This window comes from Triplophysa rosa, linkage group LG20, assembly GCF_024868665.1.
Source record: "Triplophysa rosa linkage group LG20, Trosa_1v2, whole genome shotgun sequence".
Taxonomy (NCBI): domain Eukaryota; kingdom Metazoa; phylum Chordata; class Actinopteri; order Cypriniformes; family Nemacheilidae; genus Triplophysa; species Triplophysa rosa.
The window spans coordinates 4,285,256-4,305,013 of NC_079909.1; the positions used below are offsets into that span (position 1 = coordinate 4,285,256).

A 19,758-nucleotide genomic window follows, 5' to 3' on the forward strand; every position below is an offset into this window, starting at 1 on the left:
ATGATTTCCTGACCACATATGTTAATAATGGGTTGATGTTGACACAGGCTATAATCATTTAGTCCTGTAATTTTGGGTTTCTTTGGGATGGGGATGATGGTGGAGCGATTGAAGCAGGAAAGGACTTTGCACAGCTCAAGTGATTTGTTGAAGATTTGTGTGAAGATGGGGGCCAGCTGGTCAGCACAGCATTTTTTTAGACTGCTTTATTACAATCATGATTCCAAAATATCTAGAATCTCGCAGGCACGTCTGTTAAATTCATGTAGTTTATTCAAGCTTTGTGTGGGAATTAATTTAAAACCAAAAAATTCTGGCTAGACACACCTACAGTAACACCTTATTTTGCAACTCTCATTTTCCTTTCATGACTAAGGTTTTACAATCTGTGTGTTTAGAGATTTGATTTCTTAAGACACACCTGTACTCCTTAGCATTCATGTCGATTTGAGCTCTAAGACACTGACTTTTCAATTGTGTTGGTGCATCTGTTTGTTTTAATTGTTTGTGTGTATTATTACAATTATTATTAGTTACTGTGAAGCACTTTGGTCAACCACGATTGTTTGTAAATGTGCTATATAAATACAATTTAAATTGAATCAAATTTGTAAACCATTCCTTAACTCGTCAGATGATTCATAGGGTAGTCTATGACCTGAACTGGGTGTCTTAATTGAGGCAGACATGTGAAATGCTGGGAAGGGCCAAGGAACAGTTATAGACCTTTCTCAATCTGGGACCCACAGAGATAGGTGTAATCTCAAAACCCACCTGTTTTTTCAATAGAAATATGGGGGAAAACATTATTTCAAGAGTATTTTTTTCTTGTGATGAATAAAGATGTTTAAACGCAATATTAAAATACCATATGGCAGGGCTGCACTTTTATAAAAGTGGTTTATATTATTCCCTTTGATATTGTATTGGTGATTACTATTGTTGATTAGATTTTACATTGAGATATAATTAAATTAGATTAAATTTTCTGTGAGGCAACTGCATGCCATATTCTAACTGCTCTTGAAATACTTGATTACTACTGTGTAGCCTCAAAATCTCAAACTTGATTTTACACATTTTACATATAAAACTAATAAAAACTTTGGAATTATACTATGGAAGTAACTACAGGAATAATTTGTGACCAAAGAAAATCCTAAAGTAATCAAAACATTAGTATTGCAAGAAATTGCACAACACAGTGAATTATCTGTGATCAAAATCAAAGTAACTTTTCAATAGACAATAGTCAACAAGGAAAACATGAATTGGTCGACATTTGTAAGAAGAGAGAGGTAACTCTATCTGACCACTGCTGCTGCCAAACATTTCTCTGCCCAAAGATTGTGTAGGAAGTGAAATTAGTATTGGGACTTTAATTTTGAATTGGTTGAAAAGTGTCGGAGAGCGGCGGGCTGGGCGAGATTGAGAGGAGACTACGGGCTGGAGAGAAGCTCCGCCTGGGGAGAGATCGCGGCGGTAATCAGTGCCTGGCCTATTGTTGTTCAAGCCAGAAATGTTCAATAAAGTGAGTGTTATGAACATCCAACGTCAAGGCTGTGTCCTTGATTATTGTTCATCGCTGGAGACAGAACGAGCCAAGAACCCACGGAAATAGCGTCGGGTAAGAGTGGTTACACGCACATTACTGAACCCGCGCACATTACAATTGTATAAATTCCTGAGTCACTATTTACTGGCTAAACAGACACATCTGTTTCATAGATTGACTGTAAAGTTAATTGAGAATAATCTAATTGCTAACAACACCAACAATTTTTGTTAACTAAAAATAGACTAAATACCCAGACTTTTAGTCAAGATAATCTTGACCAAAATCAAATAAAGTACGACTGACTAAAACTAACAAGAACATTTGTCACATGCCTATAACTAGGACCAAATTAGCTAGCAAAATGACAAATTTAGCTCATGCATTTTTAATCTCAAAACTAGAATATTGTATTTGCTGGATTCTAGTGATGTTCCATATGACACCGAGGACCCGGTGCGTGTATCGAGCACGCAGCACAATTTCCAATGACGCACCATTTCGAGGCGTGTATTGTTTCCACTGAATCACGTGGTCGATGACAAACGAAGCCTCACTTGTCCAAGCACGTGCATGCTTCGGATTGCATGTCAAATCACTGCCTTTAATGGTCCTATCTGGCACAGTCTAGTTGGTTGGTTGAACTGTGAGGAGAAAGCTTTAAAGACTTATATAATATTAAATGAATCAATATTCTCTTTTTTGTTACTTTCTGGTTTTGGTTTTGATTGCTAGCTAGTTAGTTAGTTTAATCATTTTTACTTTAGTGTCATTGCTTTCTCTCTTTTGTTCTTTTCTTTTCTCTCTCTCCTTTTTTATTTTGGTGAGGTGGTGGTTAAATAAGAAATCGAATCTGGAAGAAAAAGGAAACATCCCCTGTTTGGGAACATTTTGAATTGATATCTTCCAGTAAAGTATGTTTTGGTATATAATAAAAATCACTAATTCTCTAATATTTCCCAGGTCATCTACAGCTTTATTTAATTGATGTAACAGGTGAGATGTTTGGTGTGTGATAAGGAGCCGATGTATTCAAATAATGCTTCCTCCATGCTCAGACACTTCAGAGCTCTGCATGAGACTGTGCCTGAGACCAATACTGTACACACACAATGTGTATTATCATAATTTCACTATGACATTTACCTATGACTTGTATTTGTCATTGAAAATGCTCTTCCCTTCAGGTTCCCGAAAGCAGATGATTGATGAGGCACTGGTGAATATGATTATCAAAGACTCTCAGCCATTTTCAGTGGTGGAGGATGAAGGCTTCAGGGGTCTCATCCATACTCGGGATCGTACCTATGTACTGCCAAGCAGGCAGGTGTGTAGAAATATTCAGAGTCCAATTGAACTATTTACACTGGATAAAATTTTAATAACCTTTCTTTTACATTTATTTCATTGTTGCACATTTAGGCCTTAAAGAAAATGGTGGACACAAAATATGAGGAAGCCAAGTTCAAGGCAAAGGCTGAAATGGAAAAAGTCAAGGCTGTGTCTTTAACTTCAGATATGTGGACATCACTTAACATGGACGCTTACTTGGCCATAACCTGCCACTACATTGATGAGAATGATAAGCTCAACACTGTCTTGGTGGGGGTAGAGAAGTTTCCAGATAATCACACAGCTGAAAATATAGACCTCATAAAAAAAGGTATATGGAGGAGTGGGAAATCAAGGCAAAGGTCAAATGCCTTGTCACAGATGCTGCAGCAAATATGATTTCTTGTGCAAAGATTCTATAAGTGAGGCACACAATCTGCATTGCGCATGCACTTAATTTAATGGTTAAAAAAATCGTTCGACCAAGTTTCTGCCCTCTATGACATCCGCACCAAGACAAAGAAAATTGTCACCTATTTCAGATCCAGCACCATTGCCAAAGAGAAGCTGAACCAGATGCAGCAAGACATGTGCAGACCTGCCCTTAAACTTATCAATGAAGTGGAAACACATTGGAACAGCACTTTGAGATGCTTCAACGCCTATATGGAAAAAGGCAAACTGTGGGTGCATCCTTAGCCTCTCTCAGGACAGACATCAGTCTACTTCATCCACAGGAGTATGAAGCAATAAAGGAAGTCCTCCGTGTGCTCTCACCGTTCCAGCAGGCTACGGTAGAACTGCCTGAGGAGAAACGTGTCTCAGGTTCAAAAGTCATTCCACTGATGAAAATGAAACACCATTCTTTACAGGGAGAACAAATTAGGTATTTATTTGTATTTTTTCAGCAGTTAAAACATTCGTATTGATGTTCATATTGTAAATGTGACCAAGCCATTTTAAATTGATTAGGTTGACTATGACCCATTCAAAAGAACTGACAGAAAACCTTGTTTTCAAAAAAACAAATTTTTTAGGTGGAAATCTGTGGCACCTACTAGATAGTGCTGTGGACCAAAGTAAAATAACCTGCAATGCCACAGCTGATGCAGTCATAGAGGTTGATCGATACCTTAAGGAAACAAACATACCCAGAACCCATGATCCACTTGAATACTGGAAAGAACAAAAACATCTGTTTCCCCATCTATATCTGATGGCACTGCAGTTTTTGTGTACACCACCCTCCCCTGTACCCTGTGAGAGAGTGTTCTCAAAGGCAGGGGAAGTATTGTGCAAGAGGAGAAATGGGCTCAGTCCTAAAATTGTCAAAAATTATTATTTCTCAATAAAAACCAGTAAAATACAGTCCTTTATTGGGCCCACATTCTTCTTCACCCAGTTACAAAAGCACATTTAATAACCACGTAATCCATGAATTAGGGTATTTGACGTTACATTTATATAGTCTCCTATATCAGATACATACAGATAGTAGTCAATTACATGTCATATACAAGTCTTTTAGTTATAATAATTCAACAATTTCTCACTTACTCTGGGCACCCACAACACGCTTAAACAGTATTTTATTGTAATACATTGAGTAATATTGACTTTTATATTAGCATGAATTACCACATTATGGTACATAATAAATATTATCAGCATATGATTTTTATTTGTGTACTACAGAGTACAATTAAATTAATGAGGTGGGTGTTTGGTCCAGTGAAGCTTCATCCCAGATACAGCTGTTGTACATTTTATGATCCACTAGATGGCACTGCAATCTATACTCCGACATTTCGAATCTTTTCTCGGTCCAGTTAGAGGAAAGCCTCATAGCTTCACAAGACTTCATTTAGCCATCCCTACTGGATTCATCACAGTCTCAATGAACAAAATTTTAATCACTTTTCAGCTAGAGTTCCTACCAGATTCAATTTTCTCATCACTACCAATGCCACATGTACATTCCGTTCTGTTTTGGTTTGGCCTTATGTTCCCTTTGCCTGAGTTCCTTATTAGTTAATTAGTTCCACACCTGTTTCTGTTTCCCTTAATTACGTTTCCACTGTTATTTTGTCTGGTATTGTTTATGTTGCTGTTGGTTCCTGTATTCTCCAGTGCTTTTTCTTATTGGGCACTGGAGAGTACAGTAATTGTAACTTGTAAATTGTAACTACACGTTACAACCTGTTTCATAGCAATTACAATTCACTGCTACTTAAAGATCTACATGTTCTAACATCTCTTTTTTTATATAATGCACATATATAATGCATAAATTATTTTTTACATTTAAAGCTTGGAAAGAGAACCATGGGTAACGCTTTAGATTACAGCCCGCAAAGTAGTACAGAATTTGAAGCACAACTAATTGTAACAATAATGTAGCTCTATATAGTACATATCTATAGGTAAAGGGGAACAACATGCAGATTTTGGGGAATAAGAGAGTCAGGACAATTAAAACAATATATACAGTGCATCCGGAAAGTATTCACAGCGCTTTAATTTTTTTAACATGTTGTTATGGTGCAGCCTTATTCCAAAATGGATTCAATTAATTATTTTCCTCAAAATTCTACAAACAATACCCCATAATGACAACGTGAAAGAAGTTTGTTTGAAATCTTTGCAAATTTATTAAAAATAAAAAACGAAAAAAGCACATGTACATAAGTATTCACAGCCTTTGCCATGACACTCAAAATTGAGCTCAGGTGCCTCCTGTTTCCACTGATCTCCCTTGAGATGTTTCTACAACTTGATTGGAGTCCACCTGTGGTAAATTCAGTTGATTGGACATGATTTGGAAAGGCACACACCTGTCTATATAAGGTCCCACAGTTAACAGTGCATGTCAGAGCACAAACCAAGCCATGAAGTCCAAGGAATTGTCTGTAGACCTCCGAGACAGGATTGTATCGAGGCACAGATCTGGGGAAGGGTACAGAAAAATTCTGCCGCATTGAAGGTCCCAATGAGCACAGTGGCCTCCATCATGGAAATGGAAGAAGTTTGGAACCACCAGGACTCTTCATAGAGCTGGCCGCCTGGCCAAACTGAGCGATCGGGGGAGAAGGGCCTTAGTCAGGGAGGTGACCAAGAACCCGATGGTCACTCTGACAGAGCTCCAGCATGTCTCTGTGGAGAGAGGAAAACCTTCCAGAAGAACAACCATCTCTGCAGCACTCCACCAATCAGGCCTATATGGCAGAGTGGCCAGACGGAAGCCACTCCTCAGTAAAACAGCCCGCCTGGAGCACATGACAGCCCGCCTGGAGTTTGCCAAAAGGCACTTGAAGGACTCTGAGAGTCTGATGAAACAAAGATTGAACTATTTGGCCTGAATGGCAAGCGTCATGTCTGGAGGAAACCAGGCACCGCTCATCACCTGGCCAATGCCATCCCTACAGTGAAGCATGGTGGTGGCAGCATCATGCTGTGGGCATGGTTTTCAGCGGCAGGAACTGGGAGACTAGTCAGGATCGAGGGAAAGATGAATGCAGCAATGTACAGAGACATCCTCGCTGAAAACCTGCTACAGAGCGCTCTGGACCTCAGACTGGGGCGAAGGTTCATCTTCCAACAGGACAATGACCCTAAGCACACAGCCAAGATGACAAAGGAGTGGCTACAGGACAACTCTGTGAATGTCCTTGAGTGACCCAGCCAGAGCCCAGACTTGAACCCGATTGAACATCTCTGGAGAGATCTGAAAATGGCTGTGCACCGATGCACCCCATCCAACCTAATGGAGCTTAAGAGGTCCTGCAAAGAGGAATGGGAGAAACTGCACAAAATAGGTGTGACAAGCTTGTAGCATCATACTCAAAAAAGACTTGAGGCTGTAATTGGTGCCAAAGGTGCTTCAACAATGTATTGAGCAAAGGCTGTGAATGCTTATGTACATGTGCTTTTTTGTTTTTTAATTTTAATAAATTTGCAGAGATTTCAAACAAACTTCTTTCACGTTGTCATTATGGGGTATTGTTTGTAGAATTGAGGAAAATAATGTATTTAATCCATTTTGGAATAAGGCTTGTAACATAACAAAATGTGGAAAAAGTGAAGCGCTTTGAGTATAAATACAGTGCATCCGGAAAGTATTCAAAGTATTTCAAAACGAAGGTGTACCCATTTTAATATTTTGTGTTCTGCATGACATACAAGAACACCTGCCGCATCTTCTGCCTATTTCTGTCATTTGCCAGTCAATGAAACGATGGAAAAGAACTGGTGTTGAGTTTGAATTTGTTTTAAAGGTAATTTAACCCAATTCATGACTTTCTGTGCTATAAAGCAGGGGTACCTAAACATTCTAGGATCCACCTAGACAGGTATAATCTCAAGACCCACCTTTTTTTTTTTTACAAAAATAAGTGAAAACACACATTCTTTCCCATGTTTTACTTTTAACTTTCTGTATGGCAGCTGCATGTCTAAATCAAACCACTCTTGAAATTGTTGTAGAGTCTCAAAGAGTTGACATTGGTTTTACACATTAAAAGTCATCAAAACTAATTACTAATCACTGTCAATAATAATTTGTGACCAAAAATCAAATAAAGTCAAAACTTAACTTTGCAGTAGACAGAAAGCCCTGGCACCAGAAACAAGGCCTGTATGAAATGCATGCTTCATTCATGCTGTCTGCTTGCACAGACGCTCAACACATCATTTTCCCATATTTCATGTTTGCTATAATAAAATAAGTACCCCGTAGTTTAAAAAAAATCCACAATAGCTTATATTTCTGGGTACATTGTTTTTACAAAAATGTAGTGTGTGTTCACGCTAACTTTCCCCCAAAAGATTGTTGTCTAGTATACTGTAGGTCATTGATTAATATTTTACTATGGTATACTGTATTTCTTTTAGTTTTTGAATGTAGGGCACATAAAAAAAGTTTTTATTCCGTTTTTATTTGTTTTATGTTGATTTAGACAGAAGTTTGTTGAATACAATTATTATGGAAGTAAATGCCGGACAACTAAAACCACAAAATATTTACATGTTTAAGTTCATGTTCCCAAATAAACCAGGATGTCCAGGATGTATTTAAGTGTTCGACCTCTAGCTTCTCTTAGTACCGTCATCCACCAAGGACCCCACAGTCCACGCATACAGAGAAGAAGAGGAGAACCACATACATTAGTGCACCAGTTAAAGGTAAATATAACTACTCTTGCCTAAAATTTCCATGAAGCGAAGAGCTGATATGATGGTTCGTTCAATGATAATTTATATTTTTATTTATATAGATACTGTTTCTTCATATGACTTCTTTCTGCAGGGAAATGATGCTTGTTTGGTGTGTTTTGACTTTGTTGGCCCTGGTGCCCGTCTCTACAGCTACCAGTCCTGGAGTTAAAGTCAAACTAACTCAGAAGGGGCTTGAGTATGGTAAGAGTGGGCAAAGCAACTGCTTATAAGGTTATTCCAACAAAGATGTGAATCAATTAGTGTTTTTAGTCTGGTCTGTAACAAAGTACTGTCTAAATCTGGTCGTGTAAAGTATCTAAAAATTGCTGATTTGCAGTTCCATATCCAATTACTACCACCATTTTGGTCATTAGTAAACACATACTGTGTTTTGACCGTACTGTAGGTCGGCAGCTTGGAATTGCCACTCTGCAGCAAAGGTTCAGTACCATCAGTCTACCAGACCAGAGTGGCACAGAAAAGGTTGTAATTGGTAAAGTGGAGTATAGCGTCACAGGGTGAGTTACTTTCTTATCCTACAGTATTTTCCAGGTTCAGACTTAAATAACCTTTTCCAAAACAAACACTCTATATCATATTATTACATCTTCATGATTTTGTCATATTCTTACAACTGAGAGGAGAACATCATTTACCCTGAAATATTTACATTTTGGACAGGATTCGGATTGTAAACCTGGGACTACCCACATCAACAGTAGAGTTAGTTTCTGGCACTGGAGTTAGGCTTTCAATTGATAATGCCAACATCAAAGCTCAGGGGAACTGGAGAGTCAGATACCTTCGGTTCATGTAAGTACAGCGACTCCCATTATTAAATAAAGTAAAAACATATTTACACAATCAATACCAACATAACGATTAATGTGATGTAACTAAAAATGTAATGAAAAAATGAACATCTCTATCACCTCACAGAAAAGCCAGTGGATCATTTGATCTGACTGTGAGTGGAGTGACCATTAGTGTCACCATTGCAGTAAACAATGACAACCGTGGTCGCCCATCAGTCAGCATGACCAGCTGCACAGCAGACGTAAGGGACGTCGACGTCAGATTTAGTGGCAGACTCAGGTAATATTAACCCACTTGGTTTATTTGGGAAAAAATGGGGGGGGGATGGTGGGGTGGTTGTTGTGTGGTGTGAGTGGTATGTTGTGCTGCTGTCATTGCCTTTCCGGCATATGCAGCGCAATTGCGTTCGCGTTCATTTAAAATGGAAATCACGTTTCTAATCCGTCCGTCTCTATGGCCCTTGCGTCCGTTTCGGCCCAAAAAGTACATGCCCGGTATGCCCGATGGCCAATCCAGCCCAGCGTACGACCATAATACTATTACCATAATCATAGCCATCATAGCCATCAACATTGTATGTAACCTAATAAGATTATAACAAACATTTATTTTACCAAATGTTTGTTTCTGTAATAGAAATAACACATTAATAATTGATTAATTTGATCAATTTTATACCAAATATATTATTAGTCAAATACAAAACAGTTTTAATTAATTGTTAACTCAGGTTACAGTGTATAACTGTTTATGTTTATTATAACTCTCTGTAAGATGCTTTGGATAAAAGTGTCTGCTAAATGTTAATGTAAATAATATTTAAGTTTTATTTTTTTTCTGTATCTATGGCAGCTGGTTGTATAACCTTTTCCGATCCTTCATTGAAAGACCTATACGCAATTCTCTGCAGGCACAGGTGAGAAATCTGACCCATTCGCTGTTGAATTAACAGAAATTTCTAAACATTCTCACTCACGACTTCTCACATATTGACGTTTAGGCAGCACACCTCGCTGTCACTTTTTAATGTCCTTTAGCTCGCAAGGTAACTTATTCCATTGCTTTAGGTTGTCCGCTATACACTCCGGAACGAGACGTGTTTAATTCATTGCATTTGCAAAAATAGAATTTGTTAGATAATTTGGAGCACCTGATCCCACCCCCACCCTAAACCTAACCACTTCTCAACCATATAAAACACAACGCACAAATAAAAGTACAATCATGGGTGTTTATTGCACAAACTCACAAAAGTCCAGTAGCAGACCTTTTAAACTGAAGCTGTACAATAACTTTAATATGGAGAACTCAGTGTCTGTGAATGCAGACAGACAGCAGCTCACGTTCAAACATAAACCAGAACATTAGCACGACACAGTCGATCACAGGAGCCAATGTCGTTTCACGCTCAAAGCAGACGTAATGACGTACGAGAGCCAATGCTATTGCAAAAACAAAGCTGACATAACGCTTCTTCTGGCAGCAGCTTTTGATGGTCTGTGTTCACCGGATCTGAGCTGTACGGTGGATGGTGATGCCAAAGAGATACCCCGTGCGTTAAAAAGTAACGCCTATAGGGCTTCTGCCCAAATATCTATATGTGACCGGTCAGGAGTGAGAATGTGTTTAGAGGCATGCCAGTTTCATTTCAAGCAATCTGTCTGTTGTTTCAGATCTGCCCTCTGGTGGCTAAATCCATTCCTGACATTAACACAGAGCTAGCTACGTTAAATGGTGCTATAATTAAATCATTACTAAAGTAGTTTAGATTGGTATAAAAATCTTTCATTTCAATTACTCATGTAAACTGTAAAGAATGACCTTTTTGTTTTGACTTTTCAGTTGTAGCCAAAGTAGACAAGTATGTTGAGATTGACTATTCCATGTTGGGATCTGCTCTCCTCTCTAGTGAATCTATTGACCTTGGTTTGAAGGTAATAATAAGCTGTATACTTTTCACAGTTTGGGTATTCATTGAAACACAACTTATGTAAACATATGTTTGAAGTTACCCTAATCTTTTTTGTTTTACTTTTGTGTTTTAGGGTGTATTCTACAACATTGGGCAACGCAACGAGCCTCCCTTTTCCCCCAAACCCTTCTCACTGCCTTCCCAGAACACAAAAATGCTCTACATTGGACTATCTGCCTTCACCGTCAACTCAGCAGCCTTTGCATACCACAATGCTGGTGCCTTCAGCTTTGACATCACAGATGACTTAATTGGCGGCTTTGTGAGTTTGGCTTCTCACAAATGACAGTTCTTATGAATTCTAGTGAGCATATGAAAGACTATAATTTGACAAACCACATCAGATTGCAAAATAAATCATAATATTTTTTATCTACAGATTTCACCTGATTCTGACTTTCGTCTGAATACCGAAACATTTGAAGCTTCCTTTCCGCAAGTATGAGAATCACATAATGAGTTGATTCAAATAAAATCAAAGAAGAAAAAACATTCAATTTAAGATCTTTATTCGTTGTTTGAGGTTGCAAAACTGTATCCGGGCCTGAAGATGAGGCTGCTGGTTAAGACCGTGAAGGAGCCCATTATTACTTTTGAACCCAACAATGTGACTGTTCAAGTCAGCTCGACAGTGACGGCTTATGTTATCCACCAAAACAACACACTATCACCACTATTTGTGCTCAGTCTGGTAAGTCACAGAGGAGGGACGTGATTGACCTAAATAAGATGTAAATTGTGTTTCTTCATGAACATTTCTATCAATAACAGGAGGCCAGTGCCAGTGCTAAAGTAAATATAGCTGGACTCAACCTGATAGCAAGTGTGACCCTGAACAGGTGAATACTAGAGTTCTGTTCACAGTCTAAGCTTGTCCAATTCATTTGATGATTTTACAGGACATGATTGTATTTAACTCTGTAATTCTTTTAGAATTCATTTGAGCTTAGACAAAAGCTATGTGGGAAACATTGAGGTAAGAAAACATCTTTAACAAGGGGAAAATGCAATGAATTAAAGCAATTCCTTAAAATCTTACCCTTAATAATATAATTTCTAATTAACAGGTTGCTAGTCCTCAAGAATCATCAGAATTTGACAACCTCTTAAAAACAATCCTGGAATTTACAGTAATTCCCAAGGTTAATGGTAAGAACCTTTTCACTGTAATCAAGTTTTTAACATTTCTTACATTTCTTTTAAACTATTTAAATGTTATAACATGGGTATTATATTTATTTATGTCTCTTCTCAGCTCGCCTTCTGAACGGTGTTCCTCTTCCTGCCATGGGGAAGATAAAACTTGTAAACCCTCAACTTGTGGTTGTGAAAGTAAGCTCATATTTTTAGCAGTAAAATTCAATGTTATGTTATTTTGTTTTGTCTATGTATTTTGTATGAATGTGTAACTTGTATTTTTCTACACAGGACTACTTATTGATTGGGACTGATGGACAATTTCTGGGATAAATGGTCAAGAATTTTCCAGACACTATAAAAACATTAATAAGACGATCAAATGCATTTTTGTTGGGTTCATATCTGTGAAGAAAAATATTCTAAACCATTCTACCTATCATCTTGATTTTATTTTCGACATTGTATTTTCTCATATATTATTTTCTTAAATAATAATTTTACTTCGTTCTTTTGTCATGGGTGTTGGGATTGTATGCTTTGGAACATCATTGACTGCACTTTAAGTTGTTGTTAGATTTCCAGAAGGGCTCTCATATTAAATAAAGGCTTGCATTAACACACGGTTGTGACCGCATCATCTTATTGTAATAATACTGTTTTATTCATCCTTCGGCATGTATTTTGTATACTTTTTTCTATGCGGTAACATAACTTTTTTGGCCTCTTCAGTCCACCCTTTTGGTTAATTAAGCTGTTGTTTTGGCACCTCTAATAAACAGACACATAAAAACTAATACTGCACTTTAAACATCATTCAGCACTATAACCAACAGCTCTATTATGCATGCGTAACTAAATCATTAATTTAAACATTTGAAAACAACGGGGAATCAATATGTAGAAACTGACACATTTACACAGTCAAAAACTAAACACTGATATCTGAACAAACGCCATTGTATTTCAATGACTGACAACCAGTTCATCTTTGTCAGGGGCTATGTGATGCCAACAAGGTGCCATTTAGATATACAAAAGTTACAGTGAAGTTACAATGAATTAATGTTAAAGTAATGATATAACTGATATCTTGTTATTGAACCAAAATTATACCGTTGTGTTTATTCTATCTTGCTCATTTGCAGAAACTATAAATCGAATTATCCTGCATACTTAGATGTCTACTATCAAATATAAAATGGAAAGAACAGCAGGCAGGTGACAAAATGACGATATAATAAAATGAACAAGTTTATTCAGGAAGAAAATCATAGTTGCGCTTAGATGCTCATTCTAACTCTGTCTAGAACTCCGTCTAGTGTTCCATTGCTCACTATAACTCTGTCATTCTATCTCTGTCTGACTAGAAACACATTGAGTAGGTGTTATTATACCAACAGTGGAAAATTACTGCTTCACAACATTGTCTCGTGACGTTATTAAGAACCTTGAGAATGAGACCACTGGAACTACCCTCTGAACTATCTGAACCCCTGTGGCTGCCAGAGCTCCCAGACTCTCCGTGGCCCCCCTGATTCCCTGTGCTGGGTGTCCTGGTGGCTTCCTGTCCCATCCATGCCCACATTTTTTACATTTTGCACTGCATTAAATAACATTTCAGCATTAACGCAAATGTCTGTAAAATAAATGAAAAATGTACTGGTAATTTTCTGCCAGTACTTTATCCGTTTTTTTACATGATTTTTTTTTAGAGTGCGTGAGAGTTTCGTCCCCATGCCTGTTTCTCCTGTTTTCCCCCTGTACTACATCACCCATCATCCTCCACGTTTCCTCACCAGTCCCTCATCAGCAATCACCGCACCTGCCATCACCCCCATCAGTAAGACTGATGATATACTCAGCCTGTTTTCATGTTCTGTGTCTCGTCTCATATATGTTACCTGCTATGTGATTTACTCCTGTTTGGTCATTAAAGCATATTAGAGTTTAATCCTAACTTCGTCCTGTTGACCTTTACCTTACAATGGAAGCCTGATTCTGCCAGGGTTGGGGATTTTTTAAATAATTTTATAGGTAATTTTTGACTTAGTATATCATAATAATGAATAACTTCACTCAGTAACTCATGATAATGAGAAACTTTCTTGTGATAATTACTTCCCAGTTTACACAGTTATGTTGTGAGGACGTATCTGGACTGGACCATATTAGTTCCTGTGATGTACCAAATAACGTTCTAGTGACGTAACTTTGGATGTTGGATGTCTTTGGATGTTGTTGGGACATGGTGATTACCTCTTAAAGACGTAACTGGACCGGACCTGGACCAGTGAACAAATAAAAACCCACAAATTTTGACAAACTCCGAGCATTGATTATTCAAGCATGGGATGCCATCAGTCAGGACGTGGCCCATAAATTGATTGACAGCATGACAGGGCAAATTACAGAGGTTTTGAAAAAGAAGGGTCAACACTGCAAATACTGAGTCTTTGCATAAACTTAATTGTCAATAAAAGCCTTCGACACGTATAAAATGAATCTAATTATACTTCAGCGTACCATCAATCAAAAGCTTCTTCAGTTACACTTACAAACATCAGGATCCGTTAATTTAAACAGGCCAAATCGATCGAAAATCACTAAAATATATGTTTACTCTCACATCTGTAAGGTATAAGTAAAAAAGGAATATAAATAAACCGCTAAAGTAATATATCAGACTGTGAGGTAAAACAAAATGACCGTTAATGTTTAAATTATGGAGCGTGTGGCTCTTTTCAGAACAGAGAACACGTGTGCTGGAGAAGCGCACGCATCAGACACGCGCATTAAATAAATAGAAACACGGATTAAACTGTTGTATTTTAGTCAACTCCAGTGTAAAAGCTGTGAAAAGTCAAATTTATAGCATTCGTCTTGACATTTTAACAGATTTTACTCTGAGCATTAATTTTCATAGTAACATAATACATAGAAATTACCAGATTCATTAATAAAATTACACAATGTACCAGTATCCAGGTTATCTGGAGACCATTATACCACGTCGCTACAACATTCCATGTGGGATTATTTCACGACGTTTATGAGGACGTGACCACAGCATTTCTGGGACTTTGACCAAGATCGTAAAATAAATAATAAGACGTCTTCTGAATGTAATGTCACGCAGACCAAATGAAAACTATTGGCGGCATCTTCAGATTCAATTCAGATTCAATTGGTTAGTGCAAAGTCAAATTTTTAACCAATGGAAGCGAAGCTGCATGGACCTATAGCGATGGAGCCTGCCCAACTGGACGGGGTTTATGGCTATATAAGCCAGTGTTTCCCAACCCTGGTCCTCGGGGAACACCTTCCAGAATGTTTTAGTTCTCTCCCTATATGAAACACCTGATTGATGAGTTGAATCAGGTGTTTTATATAGGAAGAGATCTAAAACATTCTGGAAGGTGTGCCCCGAGGACCAGGGTTGGGAAACACTGATATAAGCAAACACATCGCCGCAGTGTCCACAGATCTCTTCTCCTTCAGTGACGACTCTACCTTCGCTACTCAAGACTGATTGCTTCGCCGTCGAAAAGCCCTCGCAGTGGATTGGACCTCGCTGCTCAAGCGTTTTCACTGTCTCCAGCAGCTCCGGTCTTTTCCCTGCCACCATCCGGCGTTCTAAAAGAGCAAATTTCCTGCGGCGTTGTTTCAAATGCCGCGCCGTCCCTGTCACTCATGTGAGGTCTTCCAACACGCTACTGACAGTCACGGTGAGTGTGTCTCATGCTTGGGGCAGACCCACGCTGAGGACACATTCAAGGAGACGGAATGCCCTCACTGCGAGTGTCATGGTTTTGCCCCACCTTGTCTTGCTTCTCTTGACCTAGTGGCAGAACCATTATAGAACCTCTTGTTTTATGTGGAGAGAGTCATTTTGACCCTGTCGGCCTTCGATACTCTCTCCGGTCCTTGTCTGTGTTTCCCGCCCTTTTGTATCCCTCGTTTTGACTGTTCATTAGTTCATGCCCCACACCTGTTCCCCTTTGATTTGTCCCTTTATTTAATGCCCTTGTGTCTTCTGTCTCGTGCTGGTTCATTGTTCTGTTGCGTTGTGTTTGTGTCATGTGGGTGAGTTACTGTTCTGTAGTTAGTTTAGTTTATTGTGGTTATGTCAAGTGTTGTTATTATTTCTAGTCTAGTTAGTCCCTGTCCTTGTTGCTATGTTTTGTTATGTTCCCCCAGTGGGTCTTTGTTTTGTATTTTTTAGTTATATTAAAGTTGTGTGTTAACCCCTTACCCGCTGTCTGCATTTGGGTCCTCTGTCCTTGTCTCTCCACCCAGCCGTGACAGAATGACCAGCCATTCTGGACCCAGCAGACAGAGGGATCTCAGCGGGAGGGGTCGATGCCGCCGGACTCCCTTCCAGGGTTGAATCCGCCGGACTCCCTTGGAGGGTAGAGGCCGCTGGGCTCCATTCCAGAGTCGGGACCGCCGGACTCCCTTCCGGGGTCGAGACTGCCGGAACCCGTCCAGGATCGAGACCCCGGGCTCCCTTCCAGGGTTGAGGTCGTCGGATTCCCCTCCAGGGTTGAGGCCGCCGGTGTCCTGTTCCCGCTGCAAGATCCCTGCCGGCCTCCCAGCTGGTGCCCAGGCCTGTCGAGTGACTGTTTGTGTGTTGTTTGTCCTTGTTTGCTGCCCAGCTGCCAGAGAGCGCTGCCCAGCCGTCGGAGATGCTGCCCAGCCGCCCGACATCCTGTCCTGTCATGTCGACATCCAGGCCTGCCCAGCCGGTGATAGCCGGTCTCCCAGTCGGCCATCCAGCCGGTGCCTGCCAGCGATCAGCGGCGCCATGTCTGTCCAGCCGGCCATCCAGCCGGCGCCATGTCCTGTCCAGCCGGCCATCCAGCCGGCGCCATGTCCTGTCCAGCCGGCCTTCCAGCCGGCGCCATGTACTGTCCAGCCGGCCTCCAGCCGGCGCCATGTCGTCCAGCCGGCCTCCAGCCGGCGCCATGTACTGTCCAGCCGGCCTCCAGCCGGGCCATGTACTGTCCAGCCGGCCATCCAGCCGGCGCCATGTACTGTCCAGCCGGCGCCGTGTCTGTCAGCCGGCCTTCGTGCCGGCCCATGTCTTTGTTTGGACTTTTTTTTCTATGTATCACGTTTTTGGTCGTGTTTGTATAGTTATGTTTTTTTGTCACAGTCTGTTAGTCTTGTTTGTTCCTTGAGGAGCATCAGGATGCTGCTCCTTAAGGAGGGGCTTCTGTCATGGTTCTGCCCCACCTTGTCTTGCTTCTCTTGACCTAGTGGCAGAACCATGATAGAACCTCTTGTTTTATGTGGAGAGAGTCATTTTGACCCTGTCGGCCTTCGATACTCTCTCCGGTCCTTGTCTGTGTTTCCCGCCCTTTTGTATCCCTCGTTTTGACTGTTCATTAGTTCATGCCCCACACCTGTTCCCCTTTGATTTGTCCCTTTATTTAATGCCCTTGTGTCTTCTGTCTCGTGCTGGTTCATTGTTCTGTTGCGTTGTGTTTGTGTCATGTGGGTGAGTTACTGTTCTGTAGTTAGTTTAGTTTATTGTGGTTATGTCAAGTGTTGTTATTATTTCTAGTCTAGTTAGTCCCTGTCCTTGTTGCTATGTTTTGTTATGTTCCCCCACGTGGGTCTTTGTTTTGTATTTTTTAGTTATAATTAAAGTCTGTCTTGTTAACCCCTTACCCGCTGTCTGCACTTGGGTCCTCTGTCCTTGTCCTCACCACCCACGTTCGTGACAGCGAGAGTATGAGTCTCTCCTCTCTACGCTCAGGTATAGCTTTCTTTTCAGAAAGTGAATCCACCCCTCATGCACTCCCACTTTCTGCCTCACAAGAAGTGAGAAAGAAGCAGCGGGGTAGAGGATCTAAGCGCTCGGGGAAGAGCGGGCTCACGCCCCACAGCGTGCCTCGCCTTCTCCACAGAGAGAAATCTCACCGGTTCGCTTCTCCCAGCCTGACCAGTGTCTCTCAGCCACCGCCAGTGATGTGGTCTCGTTTGGCGGAAGCGAATTCGAGGAGGACGACAGCATGTTGGTAGCGGCTTTTCGTTGTGGACGAGCTGTCGGGCCCAGTGTTTGACCCCGCCCCCCTGCCGTCTGCACAACACAGTGAACCCAAGCCTGGGGTGGATTCCGAGCTTTTTCGGGTCCTCACTAAGGCTGTGGAGGAGCCGGATTTGGAGTGGTCTTTGCCTGAGGAACCCACTCACATCTGCCTGGATGAGTGGTTCCTGCCGGACGAGCTGTCAGGCCCAGTGTTTGACCCCGCCCCCCTGCTGTCTGCACAACACAGCGAACCCAAGCCTGGGGTGGATTCCGAGTTTTTTCGGGTCCTCACTGAGGCTGTGGAGGAGCTGGGTTTGGAGTGGGCTCACAGCCGCCTGGATGAGTGGTTCCTGCCGGGGCGCCCCCAGGCCTCTCGTCAGCGAACTTCACCATTCTTCCCAGAAGTTCACAAAGAACTTACCAGGTTATGGCGCGCCCCCTAGTCTACTTCTTCCGCTCTCACCTCGGTCGATGGTGCAGAGAACAAGGGTTATGAGAGGCTGCCTCCCCTCGATGACTCTGTGGTCACGCATCTGTGTCCGCCCACGGCCGTTGGATGGATGGTGAATTCATCCCACCCGTCTAAGCCGTGTAAGATGACTTCGGCCCTCTCTGGATGCTCATGCTCGTCCGCCGGCCAAGCGGCTTCAACGTTTCACTCCATGGCGGTGCTCCAGGTCTAACAGACGAAAATCCTCCAAGGGATGGATGAGTCTGGAACAGACCCAGCGTCCTTCAGAGAACTGCAGAGCGCAACCGATCTTGCACTAGGAGCCACCAAGGCCACGGCCCAGGCGATAGGCAGATCCATGGCCAGTCTTGTAGTGCTCGAGCTGACGCTCACGGAGATCGAGGAGGCTGAAAAAATCCCCTTCCTCGACGCTGCGATCTCTCCTGCAGGCCTCTTCGGACCCGCGGTGGAGGGCTTCGCAGAACGCTTCACGGCGGCGCAGAAATACTCGCAGGCTTGAAGCACTTCCTGCCAAAGAGACCCGGCTCCAGGTCCTCATCCACTCGCCCCAAGCCAGCGCCGACTCAGAAGCCGGTTAAAGCCACGCCCCTTACCCTCAGCACCAGGGACCCTGGCCAAAGATCACAGTGGACCCTGCGCCTCAGACGCTGCCCTGATAATCAAGTGAGGAAGGGACCAGGTCTCGCTGTGGCTGGACCTCATTCCAAGCAAGCTCTTCTGAAGTGAAAGTGAAGTGAAAGTGACCTATTTGTCAGGTATGGTGACCAATAACCAAAATGTGACATCTGCATTTAACCCATCCAGAGAGTAGTCAACACACGCACAACAAGTCATGAACACACGTAGCCGTGGGCAGCTATCACTGCAGTGCCCGGGGAGCAAGTAGAGGTAAGGTGCCTTGCTCAAGGGCACCTCAGTCGTTACCCGCCGGCCCTGAGAATCGAACCGGCAACCTTCTGGTCACGAGTCTGACTCTCTAACCATTAGGGCATGACTGCCCCAGAGGACAACTGTGCGACCAAGCGCCCGTTCATTTCCTCATTGCCTCGACGACTGGCTCAATCTGCCCACGGTATTGAGAGCTCCGAAGAGCTCTCCCTTTGACCCTTTGCTGTCTGTGGACCTCTGTTCCCTGATGCTTAAAACCGCTCAGCTTATAGCCCCTGCATTGGTTAAACGCATGGGCGATTTACAGGCGCTCTCTGTGAGCCCCTCCTGTTTAA

General features: G+C 41.6%; 2 protein-coding genes and 1 long non-coding RNA gene across 4 annotated transcripts in view; all 3 read left to right on the plus strand.

Moving 5' to 3' along the window:
• Nucleotides 1–1,417: 1,417 nt before the first annotated feature.
• On the plus strand, nt 1,418–6,799 carry LOC130571319 (uncharacterized). 2 transcript variants are annotated; one of them, XR_008965066.1, is made up of 4 exons: nt 1,418–1,627; nt 2,743–2,882; nt 2,978–3,773; nt 3,925–6,799. It is a non-coding gene; the product is annotated as an uncharacterized LOC130571319 (long non-coding RNA). The 2 variants fall into 2 exon arrangements; XR_008965065.1 differs by having other exon boundaries at nt 2,978–6,799.
• Nucleotides 6,800–7,500: 701 nt separating this feature from the next.
• Nucleotides 7,501–19,758, plus strand: part of LOC130571459 (bactericidal permeability-increasing protein-like) — a 34,495-nt gene continuing 22,237 nt past the window's right edge. The window contains exon 1 of the mRNA XM_057362435.1: nt 7,501–8,067. The gene's annotated coding sequence lies outside the window, so the exon portion shown is untranslated. The remainder of the gene's footprint in view (nt 8,068–19,758) is intronic.
• Nucleotides 7,963–12,867, plus strand: LOC130571460 (bactericidal permeability-increasing protein-like). Its single transcript, XM_057362436.1, has 16 exons — nt 7,963–8,068; nt 8,193–8,302; nt 8,508–8,619; nt 8,783–8,914; nt 9,041–9,196; nt 9,770–9,833; nt 10,591–10,651; nt 10,760–10,851; nt 10,963–11,151; nt 11,269–11,328; nt 11,413–11,580; nt 11,661–11,728; nt 11,823–11,865; nt 11,957–12,038; nt 12,145–12,221; nt 12,318–12,867. Exons 2-16 carry the CDS (start codon nt 8,197–8,199, stop codon nt 12,357–12,359), a joined length of 1,452 nt encoding a protein of 483 aa, XP_057218419.1. The 5' UTR covers nt 7,963–8,068; nt 8,193–8,196; the 3' UTR covers nt 12,360–12,867.